The following is a 22,421-nucleotide window of genomic DNA, read 5'->3' as shown; positions in this document are numbered from 1 at the left end:
TTACAATTTATAACACGTTATCTAAAAATCAGTCAAAATCAGTAAAAAAAAAAAAACATTCAATACATGCCAAATTTCTCTCCAAATTACTTTATAAAATAAAAATATGTGTAAAGTTTAAAAAGAGGAGTTCTGCTTCATTGTGAAACTAGTCAAAGGGTGGTCAGTGTGATTGAGGAAACACAGTTAGCCTATCACACTCAGTGGACAGAGGATGTTGGAAACAGTGAAATCGAATCCTCCATCTGGAATACCCCAAACTGAGGTAAGTGTGACATTTCACTGGGTTTTCACTTTTAAATTCACTTAACGATATTTGGGTGCACTGCTCTATTTGAATTTAGAACCGACAATTTAACAGAAATGAGTCATTAAGACAGCATACCTGTAGAGCACAATCTTACATATACTGCTAAAATCTAATTAGCTGACAGAAGTGTTGAACACTAAGCCAATGCAGCTCTTAAAGGAAGGAAATGTGCCTGAAGTCATCTGAAATGTTCTATGTCCTGGTAAATAGATCTTTCAAATCTTCAATTACTAAGCTCATGCTTGAATTCTGATGAAGTGCCGGAGAGCTCTGATAAAGGTGCCTGAGCTTTTTCCTTTAGTTCACCAATGACGTCACAAACAGATAGCAAGAATCATTCCTCTTGCTACAATGGATGAAATGGCAACATTTATTTGGTACACGGTCCTAAACCAGGCCAAAGATAGATAGTCAGTGATTTAAGAAGGTATCCATCTCACTCGCCACCATAGACCTACATTAAAGGGAGTGGCATTACATTTCTTGACCATTATAAATATCTGGGAACTATAATTGACAACAGACTGAAATGTGATGCACATTCTATAGCAGCCTGCAAGAAAAGACAGCAATGTCTGTGCTTTCTTAGGAAGTTAAATTAATGTAAACAAAGAAACGATGTCACTATTTTACAAGTGTTTTATTCAGTCTGTTCTCTCTGTGGTACGGAAGTATTGGCATTAGTTAAACAGAAGGCGAGCCCTGCTGGTATCAAAGGCACCCCTCAGACACCCCTGATGGCTCTTCATGAGAGGCAAGTCCTCCGTAAGGCTACAGTCGTCCATAGATTTCACAAAGCACCCGAGTCCTATTTTGTAAGAGAAATAGGACCGAAACATCCTCTTTTCCAAGTGCAATAAATTTGCTGAGTTTGCACAAATACAGTACTGTGTCTAGTGTGCCCACATTCAGTACATTGGCTAGTGTGTGGTGATCTCTTCTTGTACTGTCTGTCCTGTCCTGTTGTCTACTGTAGTTAGTCAGTCGTCTGTGCTGTATGCTGTACTTTGATTTGTACTTTGAGGTTTTGTGTAGCCTACCTGTCTGCAAGACAAGTTTCCCCTTTGGAATAATAAAGTTACTTGCTGAACTAAACTGAATACACCTCATGGAAATTGGAAATGTTCGATCCAATGACCTTCACAAATCAACTCAAGGGCAATGTGTTGACATCAATGCAGGAGAGTTTGTGGGAAACTAATCTAAGTCACAAACTTTCAGAATAGAATGTGTTGTACTGCTTGCATTTCAGAGTATGGGTTCGGTACTCCCACATCTGGTGAGGCTTTTCACCACTGACCACAGGTCAGGCTGCAGGGATATCTCCCTGCACCTCCTCTCCTGCCTCCTCCTCAGCCTGCTGCTGGGCTTTCTCCTCCTCCTGGGTCTCCTCTACTCCCTCCAGTACAGCCTGCAGGTCAGCGGAATCATCTCTGGCTGTACCGTCCTGCTCCTGACCTCGGCGCTCTTCGTCTCCCAGCGAGTGCGCTGCTTCGCACTCCTCTTCCTCGTCTCCTGCGCCCTCCAGCAGGGCCGGAACCTCCTCCTGGCTGCCGGCATTGGCCTGGTGCTCCTGTGGAACGTCGGCAACACCTTCCGGAACCTCCAGAGCGTGGCCCAGAGCATCGTGTGCAACCTTAAGACCCAGTTGCAAGTTCAGGAACTGCCCTCCTCGCCCTTGCAGACCCAAGTGAACATGATCCGGCGGACATGCGACAGAATGTCAAATTTCTTTGAATTGGGTGTCGTTTCGTTCAGTGTGGACACCAGAGTGGACGGCTATGCCGAGTCAGACGAGGCTCGGGAGAAGCTCCAGGAGGCCACGCAGATGCTGAACGCCACGGCAGAGAAGGCAGAGGCCATCTACGACGCGGTGAGCTCCGTCGGAAGCAGGGTGACCCCGGGGATCGGCGTCCTCGTCCTGGCCTTGATGACCGTCCTGTTCCTCAAGATGTGCAGACAAAACAAGAGGTTCCTGAACTCCTACATCACCCCTGCGTTTGTGCGGTACGACGAGCAACAGAGGTCAGAGGGGAGGCCTCACGTCCTGCCGCTGACCAAGAAGGAGGCCAAGCGTTACCCGTCCGTCCCCTCTGCTCGGCCGACGCTCAGTGACGGGCAAAGTATCCTGATGTTCTTCCTCCCGGTGGTCGTCCACCTCCTCACCTGGTCGGCACTCATTGGCCTGGACGCCCTACTCTACTGGATCATCCAGACGGTCAACAGGCACATGAGACAGTTCAGGCCCATTGAGGTCCCACTGAAGGTATCTCTGAATGTAAGTATACAGGCCACAGACAAAGAACACACACCGCATACAAAAGTGCAGTGGCCCCAACACAAGGCAGCGTGGATATGTAGTATCATTTTTCATGTGCGCCTATTCCTTTACAGCATAAGTTACTTGATAATATGTCTATGTGCAGTTATTGTTAGGCGTGCTATGAGGTGCATAAATGTGCACATCGAAGGGATGATCCAAAGGGAACTATTCTCAACTAGTAGATCTAAAGGGATGTCAAATTATTGAACAACACATTGAGGATCTAACGAGACCCTTCTCTTTTTAGGGGGCCCCAATGGCCTTCTTCTACTCCATTGAGATGTTTAAGAAAGAGTGCCTGCCCCAGCCCACCTTCCTCCTCTCTGAGTGGTTGGCTCCGCTGTCAGTCATCCTGGTTGTCCTGGCAATCATGGGCCTGCTCTCCCCCAAGTTCCTCCAAGCCAAGATGCTGCTGATCGAGAAATTCTATGACGACTGCTCAGCAGACAGGGTCCAACACCTGCATGCTAAGATCGTACGCAAGAGGTCCAAAAAGAAACTGAGAGCCCTCAAAAGTACCCTTGTGAGCTATGCAACGAATGTAAGTGTCTTTAATTAGCTTCCACAGCAGCGGTCATCCCTAGGTTTTAAGGCATCAAATCAATTGCATTACTCAGAAGCTTAGCAATCTATTATAGTATTAAAAGTTTTGATTGAATAGTTAATCGTTTGCAATGTGACATACAAAGGAAGGGTGGGGTCAGCTGTTTCAATACAGTCACATTTTACAAAATGCTGCTTTATTTGTATATTTATTTGTTTATTTTCATTATTGATCATTCTATTGACATTATTGTCATCATTACTATCCTTAATGTAACATTACCAACTTTCTATAACTATTTATTGCTCATTTTAACTATTACATTGTTATATTAAGTTATTTGGACAAAAGCATCTGCTAAATTACATAAACAAAAATGTCATTGTCTCTCTTTTTTTGCAGGTGAAATTCTGGTTTCCCATATTTTTCCCAAATAAAACAGTCGACGGTCTTCAACTTCATGAGAATCCAAGACTGTAGCCATGAAATCAACATTTGGGGGAACAAATGTGCATGGGGTGTGAAATCAGTTTCTGTGATCCTATTATATGCACAAATGCATGGGGCGATATGTTTATATGTTTTCTTTTAAACAAAAATGTTTATTAATAATAATGTTTTTCTTCTTTTCTCGTGTGCCATTATGTCTAAACACAACTATACTCACATGAACATCTGTGCATTGGTATAGAAAATAAACTTAGTTGTGCAACATCTGCTCGTGCGTTCTGGGTATGCATTTGTGTTAGAAATAGCTTAGTCATGGTGTCCTAGTTCAACTTCGTAAAGGTAGGAGCAGGCTTCACAGACATATAAACATTTTTAGAGTGCTGACCGAAGTATAAACTATCATTGAAAACCAGAAAACATGCCGCACTATGCATAAGCTTTCACCATTTATTTACACAGACGCGTCTGTGTGAATAAATGGTGAAAGCTTATGCATAGTGCGGCCTGTTTTCTTGTTTTCAGTCCTAGTTCAACTTAAAAAGAGCACTGATCAAATGAGGAAGGGCGGACCAGATAATGATCTGTACATCTGATTTTTTTCATGGTATTCTACAACTTTCATAAATATTAAGCATTAAGATTGCTCAAAAGAGGATTATTGTGCAAAGGATTATTGGACAAAGGCGTCTGCTAAGCAACCATAACCATAACCATAACCATAACCATGTGAAGTCAGTCTCTTTAATCAAGTTTTTTCGATTAACTGAGATATCACCTCATGCCCACCCTTTCTCTATCAGATATTTAACTGTTTAGCGTACCATATTCCAGTCTGTAACAAGTGATTATTTTGATTATCATGATTACGGCCTTGACACCACTGTAAAAGCTGACATTAATTTGCAACACAGGTGAAGGGTGCACAGATTAGCAGCTTTGACGCAGTCTGCTTGTGATAATCTATAGAAGATAACTGCATATAAATTCACAATGACATTTTACATTTCTGTTTGTACTTTCTGCTCATAATTTTAACTGTTTGTTATCAGTGAAAAAGTTCAGTACTAATTATTAACTAACAAATGTGTTTAACTTGCATGCTGTTTGCATGTATTCATTTAGGTATTAAATTTAGTCCATTGTCATGTCAGGGCTTCAAACAAAAATGTGAAAAGAGCAAAACAGTCAAAACTCCTTAAAATAAACCAAGAAAATGTTCACTGTTATAATTGTATTGAATTTGACATCAGTTGTCACTTTCAGTCTTCTTTGCCTCTTTATTTTATCATTCGACAAATGAAGAACTGAAATTTTCAGAAAAGAGAAGTCATATCCAAATATACATTCACCCATCTACAGAATAATGTGCATTATCTTTCTGCTGGTGTGCTACGGTTTCTTCTTTGAAGCATCCAGGCTTAGTCATAGCCTATTACAAGATGTCGCCACTGTGTAAACTAACTTCCTCTAGAACAGCTCAGTCTATAGGAAAGACAGAAACAGGAAGATGTTTTACCCTGCCAATTAAGGCATCATTAACATCAACTAGGCCAGACACCTGGACACTGTGAAATAGATTTGCACTACCAGTCGTAGTCTGTATTCAGAGTAGCATACCTCCTATAGTAGTTTGTGTGTTTTGAGGAAATTAAAATAACTACACATTTATGTGTAGCCATATTTTTTTCAATTAAAAGACTTGACAATTGGTGTACATTAACAGGCATTCGGCAACACTGTCTTGGAGTTACATTAAGCTGCAGGCCTTTCCACATATTCATTGTTGTGAAACAGACTGAATTACACTTGATGCTGAATGCTATGCTGATGTTTGTTGCCGTAAGAGAGAGACTCTCTAAAACTGGCAACACACTAGGCTACAGTGGCTGTGCATGAGATAAATGCCGTGTCATGCCAGCCTGAGCTATTTTGAGCGCCCGAGTGATAAGCTGCCCGGTTTAGCTGCAATGGTGTAAACGTGAGGTAATGAGTACACACAGTATACGCACAGTGTATCTGTGGCGAAGATGTGTGCGGTCTGATCTGACACGGTGTGGCTAGCCGTGCTGGAGAGCAATCTGTAGATGAAAATAGTTTACCATTTTTCCTCTGTGAGTTCCTCCCATGCCTTCCTCTTTGTCCTTCTGCTAACAGCAAAGATTTCCTCGAAATGTCCACACTGCAACATCCATTTTTCTAAACAAAATGGACATAATGAAGTTGATGACGAACAAAAACTAAAATGTGTTTAGGGCCCACTGCGGACAGTTGTAAGCAGTGCTATGCTTGTTGTCTAACAGTTGATGAGAAAGGAATGCTTGTGCAAATTAACACAACAATTTGCACAAGTTAACCAGATTAGCTGGTCAAGACAAGGACATGAGTACTTCCAGATCTGAGTGAGATAAGCTTCTCCATCACACCACAGAGTGGCGTCTGAGTACCACACAATATCATGACCGAAAAACAAGGCCCTCTAGTGTCAAATGTGCACAGTACACTGTGGATGATGTGTAAAGGAATATGAATGTGTAATATTCACGTTGAAGGAAAAGTAGCTCCTTCACTGTCTACGCTCCTTAGGTAAAGTGTCTGCTAGAATAACGCATGGTCTGGGGCTGGGTCCCAGCCACTTTCTTTCAAACGAACAAAGCCAGGACTATGCATGACAACAGACAGACACACATATGACAGGCAGAGGAACACGTGAAGAACTTCACTGAATATGAGGAAGTGTAGTACATTGCTATCAAGGACCACACTTTTAATGTCTGTCTGTTGATGGAAAAATAAAACGTGAAAAAAGATTACCGCAAAATAAAGTTGGGTCAAGGTAAAATGATTTAAATTGAATAATTTGAAAACACAATATCATCTAGATGTATAATACAACAGCAAGATCCCTAAAGGAGACTCCCACCACATAACTGATTTATGAATGCTGTTTTTATTTCCTTAGTGCAGTAAACAATTACATATATATATTTATTTATTTATATTTATTCATATTTTATCAACACCATATCACTTAACAAAAAAGCACAAGACAGTTAAAACATGCTTCTCAAGTAACCGCTACTGAAATTAAAATTAATAAGAATAATAAATATACACACACTCACACAATTGTTCTCAGTACCAAAACATTGAGGTTACCAAACAGTAACAAAAAACAAACAAACAAACAAACAAACAAACAAACAAAAAACAATAAATACAACGGACATCGGTGGCCATTTTGGAAACCATGTAAAGTCCTTAGAAACTGTAATTTCTCAAATTCACTTTTTTCCCTTGTAGAAACAGAAATGGCGCCTGACCGTGTGACACCGCGTCAGGCAGGGCTGTTGTTACCTTACAGGATTGCGAGACAACCTCCACAACACCGAAATGTAACACGGCTTGGTAGCACAGGGAGGTCATGATCACACGGTGCAGTTTTCCCCCCACACAGCTGTCATCTCGTACCTTGAAATACAAACCCTTACCTTTACAGTTATAATGAAATGTTAAATAATAATTTAAAACGAGGGGGAAAAAAATAAAAGGAAAAAAAATAGAAATTTCTCCCATGTTCAACTGTCCTAATAGTACCAACTTGAGTCATTTTTGGCTGAAATCTCTCTAAACAGTGTTAAGGACAAAATTGAAAGAGCAACACAGCCTTACCCCTCACCATACGTACCGGTCCACTTAAGGAGTTTCGAACCCACCTTGACCTAAGCTTCAAACTTTTCCATACATAAGCTGTCATTCTCCACTCTAGAGAGAATACTCAAAAACACTCAAAAATTGCACAGTGGCTTGTAGTGTTCAGGGCTAGCAGAAAGAATCTGGGAATAAGACGGCCACTGAATATGGGTAATGTACCATCTGTATCGTACCAAAGTTCCGAAAAGACATTTAATATCCTTAATATCCGTACATTTCTTCTTAACTTTCCTATAGCTTTGTCACAAATCACTGGGCGCTCTGAGCTTCTTTTGACCAGTACAGCCCACTGACAATGCCCATCCAGGCATCGGGATGGGGACAACTTGGAGAAAGAGAGAAAGAGCGAAGCAGAGGATTGGGGCTGGGGTCGGGGTCGAGGTCGGGGTACAACTGTGTGGGACAGTCAGTCAGCCAGCTAAGCTGAGTTTAGGGGGAGGGGCGGGGGGGGGCGTTTCAGCACAGCAGCAGGGCCTCGTCGTCACTGGTCTCCGTCTTGGCGGTGGCTTCCAGGCAGGCGTCGGGGATGCGGGCGGTGTGCACCATGCCGCAGTGTTCGCACGGCCCGTCCCGGCCCGCCAGCGGCCGCCCTCGGAGCGCGGCCGAGGCCAGGACCGGGGACGAGGCCAGCAGCGGGCCCACGCTGACCAGCTCGCCGGGGCTGGACAAGCCCTCCAGCAGGGGCCTGGAGCAGTCGGCGAGGACGCCGCCGTCCGAGAGCGCCACCGAGGGCACGTCGGCGACGGGGATGAGCAGCTCCACATCGTCCTCGTCCTCCCGCGCGCTGCCGCCGCCGCCACCACCGACGCCCAGCGAGCCGACGCCGCAGCCGCTGCTGCCGTGCTCCAGCTGCCTCAGGGGGCTGTGGTTGGGCCCGGCGCCGCCCGACCCGCTCCGGCCTCCGCCTCCGCCGCCGCCGCCGCTGCTCGAGGAGCGCGTCAGGGAGAAGCGCACCCAGCGCAGGCCCCGGGTCATCCTGCTGAGGGCGCTGCTGAGCTGGCTCCGGCCCCCTGGACTCCCGCCGCCGCCGCCGCTGGTGCTGCTGTTGCCGCTGCTGCTGCTGCTGCTGCTCATCGACGAGGTCGAGATGGAGCGCTGGGGCAGCGCCGACGTGGTGATGGTCCCGGAGCTCTCCGACAGGCTCTCCACCAGGCTGCTCTCCCGGCCGGACAGCTGGGGCAGGCTGGTGGTCACGGACACGATGGCCTCCACGGCGGTGACCGGCGGGGTTTTCTGAGGCAGGGGAGCGGCGGGGCCGGTAACCCCTCCTCCTCCTCCTCCTCCTCCTCCCACGGCTCCGACGGTGTCGCGGCGCTGAGGCGGGTGCTCGCTCTCCGTGTCGGTGTCGTCCGAGTCGAGGGGCAGCAGGCCGCGGTGAGAGCCCAGCAGGCGCTCGGGGTCCCGGGTCGAGCCTCCTCCGGCGTTCCCTCCGCCACTGCCGCCGCCCGTCCCGGTTCCGGAGCCGTCGTCCGTCTCGGCGGAGACCAGCGCCAGGGAGCCGGAGCGCCGCGAGCGCGTGAAGTTGAAGAGGCGGCGCCAGATGTTGCGGTGGCGGCCGGAGGTGGGCAGCCGGATGGAGGTGAAGCCGAGCTGCGAGCGCACGGCCAGACGCAGGTTCTCCAGGACAGAGGCCTGCAGATTAACACACACACACACACACCACACGCGTAGATTAACACTAATCCCAATCCCATACAAGCAGCACACAGATGACATGAGCTGAAGAGTCGGATGATGAAGCACTCAGCTAGATTTAGATGCAGATCATAAGCACAGCATTGGCCACAATAAATGTTTTGCACTACAGCGACATTTATCTGTTTTAATTTAACGCCACATTAACTTCATCCCACACTCCATGATCTCTGGATTAATTACTGTAAAGAAGGATTCATTTCTAATGGGGAAGCTGAGCTAGAGATGTGTGTACCGTACCGTACATGTAGACTCACCTGGTTGCCAGAGCAGACAGGGAAGTCCTCCACAGGTGGGATGAGCCCCTGGGCGATGAGCTGACCGTAGGACGGGGGCGCCTCTCTCCTCAGAAGCTCCGCCTCCACTCTGGACAGCTGGGTCTCAAAAGACCTGCGGGGACCACAGCTGGGTTAACCACAGGGAACATGCCTGGTCTGCCCACATTACTCCCCTGTCTTCCTGAACCCTAACGACCCTGAACAGCTTTTTTTCTCATTTAGATGAGTTCCACAAACTGTGTGTAATCTTCGCCTGAAGAAGACCCAGCAGGGTCAAAATGTTGCGCCTCTTTTTTCTTTCTTTCTTTCTTTATTTATTATTAAACATTAAATATGGGAGCTAAAAGCAGTGTTGCAGCCATTACATTCTTTTACTGACACAACCCAAAATGCCCCACCACTAACACCCCCACATGCACGCTTTCCATTTACTCATTCATTTCAAATAGTCTCTCACACCCCCTCTCAGAGTGCAGAGTCCTCTGCAAATCCATACCAGATTCTGTCCTGTTAAACAGTTGTGGACTACTTTGCTATTTCCATTCACCAAACAACCACAGCCTGTCACCTCGGTCAGTGTAGCACGTTCGTTCTCCCACTCAATTTTCTCCCACGCATTTTCCATGCCACTAATAGGAATCCCCTCCATCTTTTAGAAACCTTATAAGCTTCACTTCAACCAGTTACAGGTAGAGTGAACAGGGCCCGTCATTGGCAGAAACACAGGCCCAAATGGGCCAGCGACAGCCGACAGGCCAAACTACATGCATGGCACACTTTTTAACTTGTAACCGGACCATCGAGCCATTGCTTAATGCTGCGTTCTGAATGTCTGCGGATCTGAAAATGTCATACCTGGGCCCCAGCCGTGGTGCGACAGAGACAGACAGGAAGCGAGAGGGAGAGAGAGAGTTGGGGTGGGATCCGGAAAGGACCACGGAGCGGAAATCGAACCCGGGTCGCCGGCATGCGGTGCAGGTGCCCCAGCCAGTCGCACCACGGCTGGGGCACCTGCACCGCATGCCGGCGACCCGGGTTCGATTTCCGCTCCGTGGTCCTTTCCGGATCCCACCCCAACTCTCTCTCTCCCTCTCGCTTCCTGTCTGTCTCTACTATCCTATCCAATTAAAGGGATAAAAGCCCTAAAAAATACTTAAACTAGAAAAGCACTCTGAGAGCGCAGACCTGCGTCTGCATTGTTATTCCTAGGTTGTCATACATTTGAACCTAAACTATTAAGATCGCTACCACGTGGCCATGCCATTACACCACTAAGCTAAATACATAAACGCCGACAGAATCCCGACGGAATTACAGATCACTCCCAAAATGTAATAGTTTTTTCCTTGGGTCATGTCTGACCTTCCCTGAAAATCTCATCGACATCCATCCATTACTTTTTGAGTTATCTTGCTAACAAACAGACAGATGAAAACATATACCTCCTTGGCGGAGGTTAAAAAAAATGTCGTACCTGCGCTCAAACATGCGCAGCGAGTAGAGCTTGCAGGTGCAGCCGAGCGCGATGACCAGCAGCAGGCCGCAGATGAGGCTGCCGATGACGGCGGCGGTGATGACGCGCGTGGGCACCACCACCGGGCAGCTCTCCTCGTCGCTGCCGTCGCCGCAGTCGTCCTGCGCGTCGCACACCCAGCTCTCGAACACGCAGCGGTTGTTCTTGCAGTGGAAGTTGCCCGGCTGGCAGAAGAAGCAGTTCTTCTCGTCCGAGCCGTTGGGGCAGCGGTTCTGGTAGTTGCAGCGGTCCGAGCGCGGGTAGCAGGCGCCGTTGCGCGAGCACGGGAACTCGTCCTCCTGGCACGTGCTGCAGTTGAGCTCGTCGCGCCCGTTGGGGCAGTGCCAGTAGCCGTCGCAGCGCTGCGCCTCCGTGTAGCAGCCCCAGTTGCCACCGCACGGGATCTCCCACGGCAGGCAGAAGCCGTCCACCTGAGGGGGGGGGCAAGAGAGACAGAGAGGAGACAAGAGGAGAAGATCAGCACTCTGCAGGGCTGATAGACAGCACAGGAAATGATCTGTGCCTGAAATGATCAAAACACATTCAAAGACAATATAGAGAATAGCCTTTCTTGACATCGTACATGGCCGAGCTCAAGCCCAAATTCAGGCACCACGCCTGAACTCTATCAGGCCTGACTATGGCTGACATGTAGCAAACACAAAGTCCAATACACATTATTCATATATTCAATATTTGTTTTTTTTTGGGGACAGACTTAATTCAGTGCAAAAGTCAAGGTCTAATGATAACGACAGTTAAGATTGACTAAGGTTGCCTACATGCACATTATTGTGTATGCTCTACACTGCTACCCGTAAGTTAGCATGGTCTGTCAGAAAGAATTCTTGAAAATGTCTAGCCATAACAAAAAAAAATGAGTTGCGAAGGAGTAAGATAGCCTACTAAATGTCACCCTTGGGACATGATACTATTTCTGTGAGCTCTCAGGTCCCAAATCTGTCTGCTCTTGTTCCCGTCGCAGTCTGCCCCCTTTTCCCAAAAGACCAAAGACTCACAAACCACCACACACACCACCCCCCCCCCCCCCCCCCCCCCCCCCCCCCCACACACACACACACACACACACACACACTCTCCATCCTAAAACACTGGTTTATGACCACCTCAGCTTTTGCCTGTAGCCGTTTTTTCCCCTCACTCACCTGGTAAGTGACGTTGAAGCCGCGCGCCGCGTTGACTTTGTCGGCGTAGAAGTGTATGCGCAGCTGGCCCGACGACGACACCACGGACAGCGGGGCCCGGGCGTCGAACGCCGTCAGCACGCGGAGCAGCCGCCGCGGGTTCTCCTCCAGGCCGTCGTACACCTTGACGTAGTCGCCGTAGCCCGTGCCGTCCAGCTTGAAGTCCACGAAGCGCAGCACCACTTTCCGCCGGTCGCCCGTGTCGATGAGCCACGTGCAGTTGCTGCCCGGCGGGTAGAAGTCCGGGTAGTTGGGCGAGCTGAACGCGCCGTAGAAGGTGCGAAGGCGCTCGCCGCACGCCGGCACGTCGCAGTCGATCTCGTCGCCCAGGTCCTGGCAGTCGATGCTGCCGTCGCACTTGAGCGACTCGGGCAGGCAGGTGTAGATGCGGGTGTAGCGCGACAGGCACGGGAACTGGTTGTAGGCGCACGGCTGGAAGGAGAAGAGCGCCGACGGGTCGTTGGGCACCGCGCACAGCTCCTCGTCCGAGTTGTCGCCGCACTCGTCCATGCCGTTGCACTTCCACGCCTCGGGAAGGCACTTGCCGTTGGCGCAGTGGAACTGGTCGGGCTCGCACACCAGCTCCTCAGACTTCCCTGCGAGGGCGTAAAAACAGTAGAGCGAGGTTTTAGTAGATGGGGGTGGAAAATCTGAAATGGCTTGTCTTTTTTATTTAGTCTCAACCTCCCAGGCTTGTCCCAATAAAATGGATCTACAGCACGATTTTTCCTATTTTCCACTACTTTCCTTCCTTCCTACACATTGTGCTAAAAACTGGATGCAAATAAAACACAATGTATCAATAACATGTATTTTGAACTATGGTATAATTTCCAGAATAGTAATAATTTTACCAGCACCCAACAGCAACCTCAATATGAAGCACTCCAAAAGCCGGGAACACCCAGGAAGAGTGTGGCTTCATACTGCATTGGAGTTCAGAAGTTAATATGTTGCTTTATATCAAAATGTGATTTTATTCTCTGTGAAGAGGCTCTAAGCTTCCAATCAAACTGAGTAATCTCTCTTATTTCTATTTGATCCTCAGGCTAAATCCAAAAGCCACAAACATGTTGGTTTTACAGTAAATTGTGGAATTCACTGTTATGTGAACCTCTAAAAGAACTGGGCGGCTTTAATAGAAAACATTCTTGCTGACTACATAAAAAAGAAACTTTAACTCCAATTTTAATTCAACCAAAATGTCAAGAGCTGTAATTGTCATAATTGCTATAAATCTGAGAGGGTAGCATTTTAAAAGCTAACTGGCAAGCGCGTTCGAAGAGGTCACTGAGTTTCTGCTGCCACAAAAAAGTGAACTTGACATTTGTTTCTTCGCATTCAAACACATTTTGAACAAAAGCTTTATTGTATGGCCGTTCTCGAAAAAAAAGGCCCCTTTTTCAGCGTTCTAAAAGAGCATCTTTGTGGCTGTGTAATGATGTACAAAATGTTTGTAGGCAATTATTATGTCGCGATGGGAAGAATAACACCCTAGACTGTTGTGCTAGTGGAACTGAAATAGGGAAAGGGAAAGGGGAAAAAAAAAAACACTCAACATTTCTAATAGGCATGTTTCTGTACACAGGCATAGCCTGTCATTATAGCGACCACAGACATGTAAAGTTACAAAAAAAAAGAGAATCGGCTGGCCTGTTGTGAACCATGAAAACAAGCCATGAAAACAACTTGCAGGAGAAATATGTAGTTTTTACCCTTCCAGGCTTCTGTAGTTTCCTGGTTGTGTGGTATATCAGTAATATAGTGGAGAGAGCTGCCAGTGATGGTTGAGTGAAGAGAGGAAGTGAAGGGAAGGGGAATGTGGGAAAAGGGATAATAAAAGAGAGAGTGGAACTGAAAGAGTGAAGAGAGAGAGAGAGAGAGAGAGAGAGAGAGAGAGAGAGTGTGTAGACATGCCATTGACTCATCACTCTAAGAGAGGATACAGCAGGAGATTAGAGATTTTGAAAGAAAGGGAGTGAAGTTGAAAAGCAAGGAAGGCAGCAAGAGTTGAGAGACAGCAATGTGTGTGTGTGTGTGTGTGTGTGCGTGTGTCAGAGAGAGAGAGTGTGTGACAGAGGGCATGAGAAAAGAATGACAGAGTCCGAGAGTGAGAGCGACAGGGTGAAGTGTGGACACCAGAGGTTAGACAGCATGCAGCCACCAGCTCACGTGACCCCTGCACCGAGAGATCGGCCGGCCATTAGGGCGCTATAAATAGACTCAGACTTACCTGTTATGTAAGATAGCCTGAAGCCCTTGCCGGTCAGACTGTCGTCCGCGTGGAACTTGATCCACACGTGGTCCTGAGAGGAGATGTACGGCGCCGGGATGGACGAGCCGCAGGCCCGGAAGCCGTCCAGGTTCTTGTAGGCGCCGATGGAGATCCAGTCCATCCCGCAGCGGTGGGAACTCTGGATCTCAAAGTCCTGAAAGCTGGAAAGAGGGGAGACAGATGGCGAGGGGCCAAATCACAATATTATGATCACATTGCCATCCTGTACGAATATTTGCCATCAACAGCATTAGTGAATAAGCATGCAATTTCAATGCACCAAAACACCAGTAGTGATTGCACTACATTTCAATTCACCCATTCATATTGTCATTAATACCGTAGCCGTAATATTTACCGAAGTCCTCATGATTTCAAGCTGACTTGTGAGAGAATATTATGTTCTGGAACTGTGGCAAACTTGACAACATAACATGCACAGCCCCAAATGCTTACTAGCATGGCTGGGCGGCAGTGCTACTATTTCACTGTGCAACATTTCGGATTTATGATTGATTAATACTACAGCCAGAGCCAAACCCATGCCTGTTTATTCCTTCTAGTCACTTGCACCGCAAATAACCAGAGCAGGGAGCTGACGTTTAGAGCGTGTGCATGTGTGTGTGTGTGCGTGTGTGTGTGTGTGGTGCTTTTGAAATGATGCATCACTGATGACAGGACCGTAAATCCACTAATGAGTTCTGTGCACTAATGGCCAGAATAGCTTAAATTGCGACGCAACGAGCGCAGTCAAAACACTCCTGGTTTTCCGCTCAGTAAAGACAGTAAAGCCACAAAATAATCATGTCCCGAACAAAAAATAAAACCAGGGATTCTATTTATATGTCGGTAACCATGGACACTGCCTTACAACAGAGAGCGAAGGGAAGAGCGACTGAGACACAGAAAGAGACAGACAGAGAAAAGAGGGAAGAATACATGATAAAGAAAGAATGAAAGAAAGAAAGAAAGAAAGACAGACAGACAAGACAGCAGTGTCTAGGTAAATAACACTATGCTTCTGTCAAACGTTGAGCATGAACGTGAGCAAGAGCGTTATGGAAGTGAGGAGCGCATCCTGGAGAGCATCCTCAAACCCCCCCCCCCCCCCCCCCCCCCCGAGCATCAACCCAGTGGCGTCACTTCCTCACGCCCAAATAAGCCCAGGCACAGCTCCCACCGTCAGAGCTCCGAGAGGCTTTTAAAAAATAGAACAGAACATGCACAGCAGGGTGAAAACACACTCAATCGTCTGCGCTGAGACAGAGTGAGAGAGAGAGACAGGGAGAGAGAGAGAGAGAGAGAGAGAGAGAGAGAGAGAGAGGGACAGAGAGAGAGAGACAGATAGAAAGATGTATTGAAGAGTGCAGCGGTCAGATAAAAAAGCCCATCCCTCCCATGTACTGTCAGAGGTTGTATGGTACATAATGCATGTTATGGCTCCGGCCCAACATTGCCTGGAGGATCAGTCATGTCAGCATTTGGAATAAGGCCCGTCTACTACTATGGGTCTAGCTACTGAGAAGAAAACCAGCCGTTATCGCTAGCCGAATTCATGAACACGCTTGCCACTCATCTTAAGGCAATATCATTGAGTGAAATGATATTGCCTTACGTAACAGTGATTTGAAAGAACTTTCAGCAAGATGCCTCTAGTAGGTTCATTAAGCACAGTATGCCCATCCGTAGCGTAAGGTCAGGTGCTCTTACCTGATGGTGATGATCTCTCCGGGGTTGGCCCTGATGTTCCAGCTGCAGTTGACACGGGACGGGTACTCAAACGGCCAGCCGGGACTAGTGATGACCCCGCTGGACGCTCGGATCAACTCGGCCACATCGCCACAAGCTACACACACACACACACACACACACACACACACAGAGGGATTGAGAGAATGAGTTAACACCTGTTATGACATAAACACGTTAACAGGTCATATTCATGCAGACGTAACAGACGTAGTTCTTCTAACAGAGGGCCCCCATGGTTGGGTGACTATGTTTGTCTGGACTGTCTCTCAGCACCTCTGGACGGCAACAGCCCGAGCCCACAGTCCCTCTGACAGTGGAGGGGGTTGTGTCAAAACATCCCCTCCAGGGAGTGAATGTGCAGGGCTATCAATAGCACACAGCTGCTGAGAGGCAAACCTCTTTTCTCTGGGTTAACAACAGAAAACCCACTGCTTCAGGGCAGCAAATGGATCAACAGTCACCAATTCCCAAGCCTGCCTGCCTGGTAAAAGAGTCTGACTGTATCCATGGGTGATAATATTATGAATCAATTAGGCATCAGGTATGATCAGGTTTACAAATGTACAAGTAATATAATATAATATAATATATAGCCTAATATAACATTAAATAATGCATGTATACAAGATAGTGAACTTCATGCAAAATGAGAGAGAAAGTGGGCTCAGAATTAGATTAGATATGGATGCTACTTTATTCAACCCGGGGGAAATTAAGGCACTGCCTTAACAAAGGAGGGTATACGGCCAGTAATAACCGAGGCGATGTGTGTGTGTTTAACGTACCATTTGAAATCCCTGATACGTAGACGTTTTCATTGTGCTGGGAGCAAACTGCACTTCCTGCAAAAAAAAAAAAAAAAGCATCAAGGTGAGAGAGAGCTGAGTGGAGTGGTATAATATCATTATAGATTGCATTTCAGATACATTATTAAGCCTTCATTGTTTAATGCAATGCACATTCTGAATCTGCACTGAGCCTAATGACATGGATCCTGGGGGGACGCCGTGGTGGCTTGTTAAGGGAACAGAGTGGTTAAGTTGCGGCATCTGTTACTCTGTGTTTGGACTCCACACAAAACGTCACCCAGGAGTACAGGCTGCTCTGAATCAATGAAACTTGACACTGTGTTGTGTCTTGTGAAACACAGCAGCAGTTTGAGCCCTGAGGGGGGGTGGAAGGCGGTTGAAATTTCACACGGCTTTTGAGTTGGGAGGCTCGGGAAAACCAAAGCGGATTCGTGCGGGCACTGTAAACCCGACGAGCGGCGATAACGCTCAACACTGGGACAGTAACACTTAGGGCAGTGTCAGGATTAATGTACACATCGTCAGTGTATCACTGCGCTCTGTTTGACGCCCTGTGATAATGCTGACTTGGCTGAACCACCGTACATTGAGATCGCAGCAATTTTCTAGAAAGCAGCTCATTTTCCAAGGGCAAATCGAGTAGGGGGACTCCCCCCCCCCCGATTCATTCTGAATGGAAATTGCTCACAGGAAATCGATGCTAGACCACAACATGTCTTAATCACTACCGGAGGCCCATCTCAAACCAGGTTCTTTTAGAAAATGACTTAAAAGCACCTCATTTTTAATCTAAGGGGACACTTGACAGTGAACTGCCCCTGCTATAAACCCTTGCTTCCTTCCTTTGCCCCCTGCCAGCACCACCAGTCCGACAACAGCATGGGTGTCGGACGAGGCGTTGCGTCCCCACGGACGTGAGCCTGCACATTTCAGCTCCACACAGGGATGGGTTTTTATTTATTTATTTATTTATCAGATCGGGGAGCCGCCTCTGGAGAGGCCCGGACAGGAATGCCGATGAGGCGTGCTCCAACAAGGGGAGGAGGTTGTGTATGCTGGGTTATTGATGTGATTACACCCGATTCAGAGCAGCCACTGCACCATGCTCCATTTTTTTTTTGTCGTGCAAATCAAAGGAGGACAGATAAGGTCGAGTCAATTACATGACTGTGGCACTGATGGAAAAAATACTATTTCGCAACGTTTAGCTACCTTTTCACTCATGCCCGCAGAAAAGCTTTCGGTGCATCACAGCAAAAATACAAACAGGTTCTCTTGTAAGCAAGTCTGCCTGCTGGGAATCAGTTATCTAGGTTTTTATCTCAGAAGTAGCTAATGCGCTGAGATGTAAAATTTTTTTTAAAAATAAACAACACTTTTCAATCCCACAGAAGCCGTCTAATGTTGCTGTCGGCTTTAAAGACCTGCGGACGGTTTCATATGTCAGGCTCAGCCGGCACGAGCCTTTCAAGTCTGCACATGCTTCACTGGCTTGTGCTGCTGATTCACCACCAAGTGCGTCAGCTGCTATAATTGACACGAGCCTAGCACCACCACAACTCTACGACACCTGCCCTCTACAGGGCCAATACGTGGCAGGCAGCAGCAGGGGCCAACCAATTCAAACCAAGGGTTTGATCTCCACCCTACCACCATTCAAAAGCCACAGTGTTTTATCAGACCTGCTATCGACCGGGCAACGGCGACTGAGAAAAAAAAAGATCTCTGGACATGTTGGACTTCCTTGAAACAATTAATAGTCTGCTCACACACCTTCTTCCTCTTTCGCCGTCTCCTCTCTCGCTGGGTATCGGAAACTTCCCTGTCCTGCCCCACACACTTCTCCATGCTAATGCAGCACAAAGAAGCCTCGTGCAGTCATGGGACAACTAGTTCAATGTCTGTCGCTTTGCCACTGATGCACTGACTGTGCGCTGAGCACTGCATAACAGCCAATGCAAACATTCTTATTGAATGTTGACACTGAACATGCATTGGCTGCACCAACCCAGTGCGCTTCATGTCTGAAGAGGATGAGCTGGACTGCTGTCTAAAACATTCATGTGCTCAAGCAAGTGGTTGACCATGGCCGTGGTATGTTGTTGGTGGGTGTCCGGAGTCCCAAAACACACCGAGTTGAGGCAGCTCACAGACATGGACTCCAGTGCTCCAATCGAGGAGCAGCTGAGAGGGGGTTAAATTATGCATGGTGGGCGAGCAAGCAAGCAAGCGAGCGAGCGAGCTGGCGGCCGGTCAGGGGAACAGCCAGAGCGCGAGTGTCACGCTCAGCTGGTCACGGCGAGGGCAGGCCCCTGCTGAGAGGATGGGAAGAATTGCGCTGTTATGCTGCCTGTGCAAGTCTTCGGGAGGGAGGGAGGCACAAATGGCTTCTGACATTCCGGTGAGAGCTGCCCTCAGAAGTACTTGGGGGAACATGTGTAGTGCAAGTGGCAAGGAAGAAATAGAGATTGTTTGTGCTGAGGGCATGGCTGGACTTGGAAGGGGGGGCAGTTGAATTGAATGAATTGATTTCCCACTGAAGTCCTAGTTACATTCATTCGCCAATTCATTTTCTCCTGAAGCAAACTGCAGCAGAGAAAATGAAGTCTCATTTAAATCACCGAAATCACCTCAAGGTTCTATATCAAACTGTTTTCACAACTGGGACCCTCTGTCAATAAAGGATGTCGTGAAGGCTTTCTTTGTTGCTCTGAAGGGTGAATGGGGTCTCACAGCTCAAAATAGTACTTGAGGGACAGTACAAGTCCTGTAGGCTTACAGCCAAAGCTCCATAAGAGCTTAGATTCTTAATAGAATATGAATTCTACAAAGCAGCCCTTATGTAGGAGTTCTAGAAGGAATCGTGAGGGGTTCTCAAGGGGCAGCAGAACAACTCAAAGTTCTGGAATTCATCATCACAATAAAGAAAGAACCCCTCACCTGGTTGGATTAAAATACCATGTCACACAAATGGCCTACAGGAAGCCTACGCTACTTTGACACTGGTTACAATTTCCCATATGGATTTGTACTACTGTTACATTATAATGTAGGCTATCCTCCATCCCGTTCTTATCCTTTCATTTGTTTTGGAGAATCACACATAATAGGATTTCTCTCTCAAAGACACACGACCACCATCCCTGGCAAATGGGCACCCAACCCACACAAAGGGATTAAAGCCACAGGAGGAGGACCTCACAGTTCAAAATTCATTTTCAACACAAGTGCACATGGAGCTTAAATGACACTTCAACCTAAGCTATTGGGCAGGACAGACAAAGTAACAAACAGAAGTGTAAATACCAGCCATATGTTGTTGGGCAGTGTTTGGGGGGGGGGGGGGGGGGGGGGCAGGGGGGAGGGTGCAATGGGGGTGCTGCGAAACAATGCAGCTGTGGCTTCCTTTGATAGTATCAGTTAAAAGTGAAAACCACCACCATCAAAAGTGTTACGCACAGGAAAAGGGTAAATCTAACAGTAGCTAAAGTTATATTTAATCAGAACCTTAAACTAAGGAGATTCTCCACATAGGTTGTAGACTCATATTTTGATTGATTACATATCCACAAAAAATATATAGAGTAGCAACCCATGGGACAATTGGCTACAAGTTAACAATGGAAAATCAAATGTTTTTTTTCCTTATGGCTTTAGGATACCCTTCTTCATTATCTACCAAACAACAGGCTTTGGCTTAAAGCCACAGTAATCGTGAGTCTTTGTTTCAAGTATCCGATCAATGCTCAGAGATCAAAACACTTTCATTAGATTGTCCCAACAGACTGGAACATCTTTCATGATTGTCGGGACACCGGAGCTACTTGTGAACTTCGTAGTAGTCAAACTAATGGACATTTCCCAAAGGTCTCCAAGTCTAGGCTGCCTACTGAACATCACTTTGGGAACATTTTATGAATCACTGTCTGGCTTCAGCTTTGTTCAGAACAGACCATAGACTGAAATAGACAGCAGAGACAAATTGTTATAGCGTCAGTTGTTACAATAGACAAATGCATCTCTGATAAGTTAAATCTATCACAAATCACATTGCTTTTGTCTGTATGTCATGAACGATTAAGGGAATGGCAATCTTAACCTAATAAAAAGTTGTACATTATATTGCAAACTTACCGACAAAAATGATGAAGACGAGAGGGTGTAGTAATATCCATGTCCAGATCTTATTTGAGCCCAAAGTGTTGGCCATAATAGCTAACATATGTGAACTGAAATGTGTTTGTAGCTACTTTGTAGCTGATATCTTCACCATGTAATTCTGGCTATCACATTTACAATCAGTTTGGTTGGCAAACAAATAGCGTTAAATGGTGAAAAGCTGCACAACATTTAAGGACCAGGAAAAAAATCAACGGTATGCTAGCCTGTAGACTAGAGACAAGCTCCAGCACGCAAGAGTGCTGAGTACACAACAAAGAGAAACTCGCTGGCTGTCTACTACTAGCTACCTAGCCTAAATGATTGAACACTAAGCTACGTTTGTCAACACATTTGAGATGAGTATTGGTAATAGTTAGCAGCTGTGCTATCTTTCTAAACTTTCATTTCCGTACAACGAGAGGTACATTCCATCACTCATTCTCGTAAAAGTGAAGGCAGAGACAAAGACACTGAATTCTCAGTCAGCGGTCTTTCTAGCTGCTCCTTTGTAATCACTATTACTGGTAGCTAGCTACGTTCATACATGGCTACGAAGACATTACGCTTCCAACCCGTTAACGGTAAGCTAAAAAGAGAGCATGCGCTTAAACGAGGGACCAACACGTCACCGCACAGATATATTGTTCTATAATAGCCCTTCACTGTCTAAAATCTAAAAGCTAAGCACGCATGACTGCGCTGTCCCTTTACTGTTTTGTTTGAGACGCCTACACAAGCTGCGATTCCACTAAGCTCCAAGCTTGCTAACACTGTGCAAAGCTAGCTAGCTAATGGTTATGCTAACGAAGCATCAAAAATAACAGTTCACGGGACAGTCTGTTCTTGAGATGCTGGCCCCTCCAGTTAATAACTAACGATTCCGACACCGCCTTAAGCGAAATTGGTCCTCTTCATACAGCCATTGCCACATCGATGTAATATTCCCAATCATCTACAAGATACAAGCCCGTGATTTTCGGGCCCCAGCTGCTGTGGCCATCTCTTCGTGTATATGGCTGATACTGTGTTGTTACAGCCGGGTATCAGCACCCACCAACACTCTTCTTCCACTCCCCCTTCTCCTCTTTCAGTGAAGGTGAAAGGTTGTACAACGTCATGCACTCGCACGTTTCAGCGCTTTGCGAAACGCAAGGACGTTCCATCTGCTTGGTTAACAATAGTTACAGAGGAAACGATGTAGCCTAGTGAAAAAGTGTGTCGAGTAATATTGTAACCTCGACGGCAGCCTTTGGCTTTGCATTTTCTTTTCTCTTTTCAGTCCTTCCAACCTTATTGACTTAGTGGCCACCGAGAGATGAAAACACAGAGAATTGTTATGTAACATTTTTTGGAGCGTATACCTTTACATAATATATGCCTAGGCCTATAGTCTGT

General features: G+C 46.7%; 2 protein-coding genes across 2 annotated transcripts; one reads left to right on the top strand and one right to left on the bottom strand.

The window, feature by feature from the left end:
• The first annotated feature begins 218 nt into the window (after positions 1-218).
• Positions 219-3,826, top strand: LOC134072182 (dendritic cell-specific transmembrane protein-like). The gene is made up of 4 exons (XM_062528722.1): positions 219-265; positions 1,563-2,588; positions 2,881-3,174; positions 3,580-3,826. Exons 2-4 carry the CDS (start codon positions 1,566-1,568, stop codon positions 3,655-3,657), a joined length of 1,395 nt encoding a protein of 464 aa, XP_062384706.1. The 5' UTR covers positions 219-265; positions 1,563-1,565; the 3' UTR covers positions 3,658-3,826.
• A 2,729-nt stretch (positions 3,827-6,555) lies between these two features.
• lrp12 (low density lipoprotein receptor-related protein 12) lies at positions 6,556-22,095 on the bottom strand. The gene is made up of 8 exons (XM_062528712.1): positions 21,000-22,095; positions 16,842-16,898; positions 16,015-16,150; positions 14,263-14,465; positions 11,991-12,625; positions 10,786-11,255; positions 9,291-9,423; positions 6,556-8,970 (listed from the first exon to the last, which is right to left on the bottom strand). The coding sequence occupies exons 1-8, from the start codon at positions 21,085-21,087 to the stop codon at positions 7,795-7,797; spliced, it is 2,898 nt and encodes a 965-aa protein (XP_062384696.1). The 5' UTR covers positions 21,088-22,095; the 3' UTR covers positions 6,556-7,794.
• Between the last annotated feature and the right edge of the window lie 326 nt (positions 22,096-22,421).

The sequence above is a fragment of the Sardina pilchardus genome, chromosome 24 (genome assembly GCF_963854185.1).
Source record: "Sardina pilchardus chromosome 24, fSarPil1.1, whole genome shotgun sequence".
In the NCBI taxonomy this organism is placed as follows: Eukaryota; Metazoa; Chordata; class Actinopteri; order Clupeiformes; family Clupeidae; genus Sardina; species Sardina pilchardus.
This window is presented reverse-complemented; position numbering and strand designations above follow the sequence as displayed.

Bases quoted from the DNA above. Each gene is read 5' to 3' on its own strand.
- LOC134072182 (XM_062528722.1), top strand. From the start codon at position 1,566: ATGGGTTCGGTACTCCCACATCTGGTGAGGCTTTTCACCACTGACCAC. The intron at 2,589-2,880 runs GTAAGTATACAG...TTCTCTTTTTAG, and splicing joins CACTGAAGGTATCTCTGAAT to GGGGCCCCAATGGCCTTCTT. The intron at 3,175-3,579 runs GTAAGTGTCTTT...CTTTTTTTGCAG, and splicing joins TTGTGAGCTATGCAACGAAT to GTGAAATTCTGGTTTCCCAT.
- lrp12 (XM_062528712.1), bottom strand. From the start codon at position 21,087: ATGTTAGCTATTATGGCCAACACTTTGGGCTCAAATAAGATCTGGACA. The intron at 16,899-20,999 runs GTAAGTTTGCAA...TTTTTTTTGCAG, and splicing joins CGTCTTCATCATTTTTGTCG to GAAGTGCAGTTTGCTCCCAG. The intron at 9,424-10,785 runs GTACGACATTTT...TGGTCCCCGCAG, and splicing joins CTGCGCATGTTTGAGCGCAG to GTCTTTTGAGACCCAGCTGT.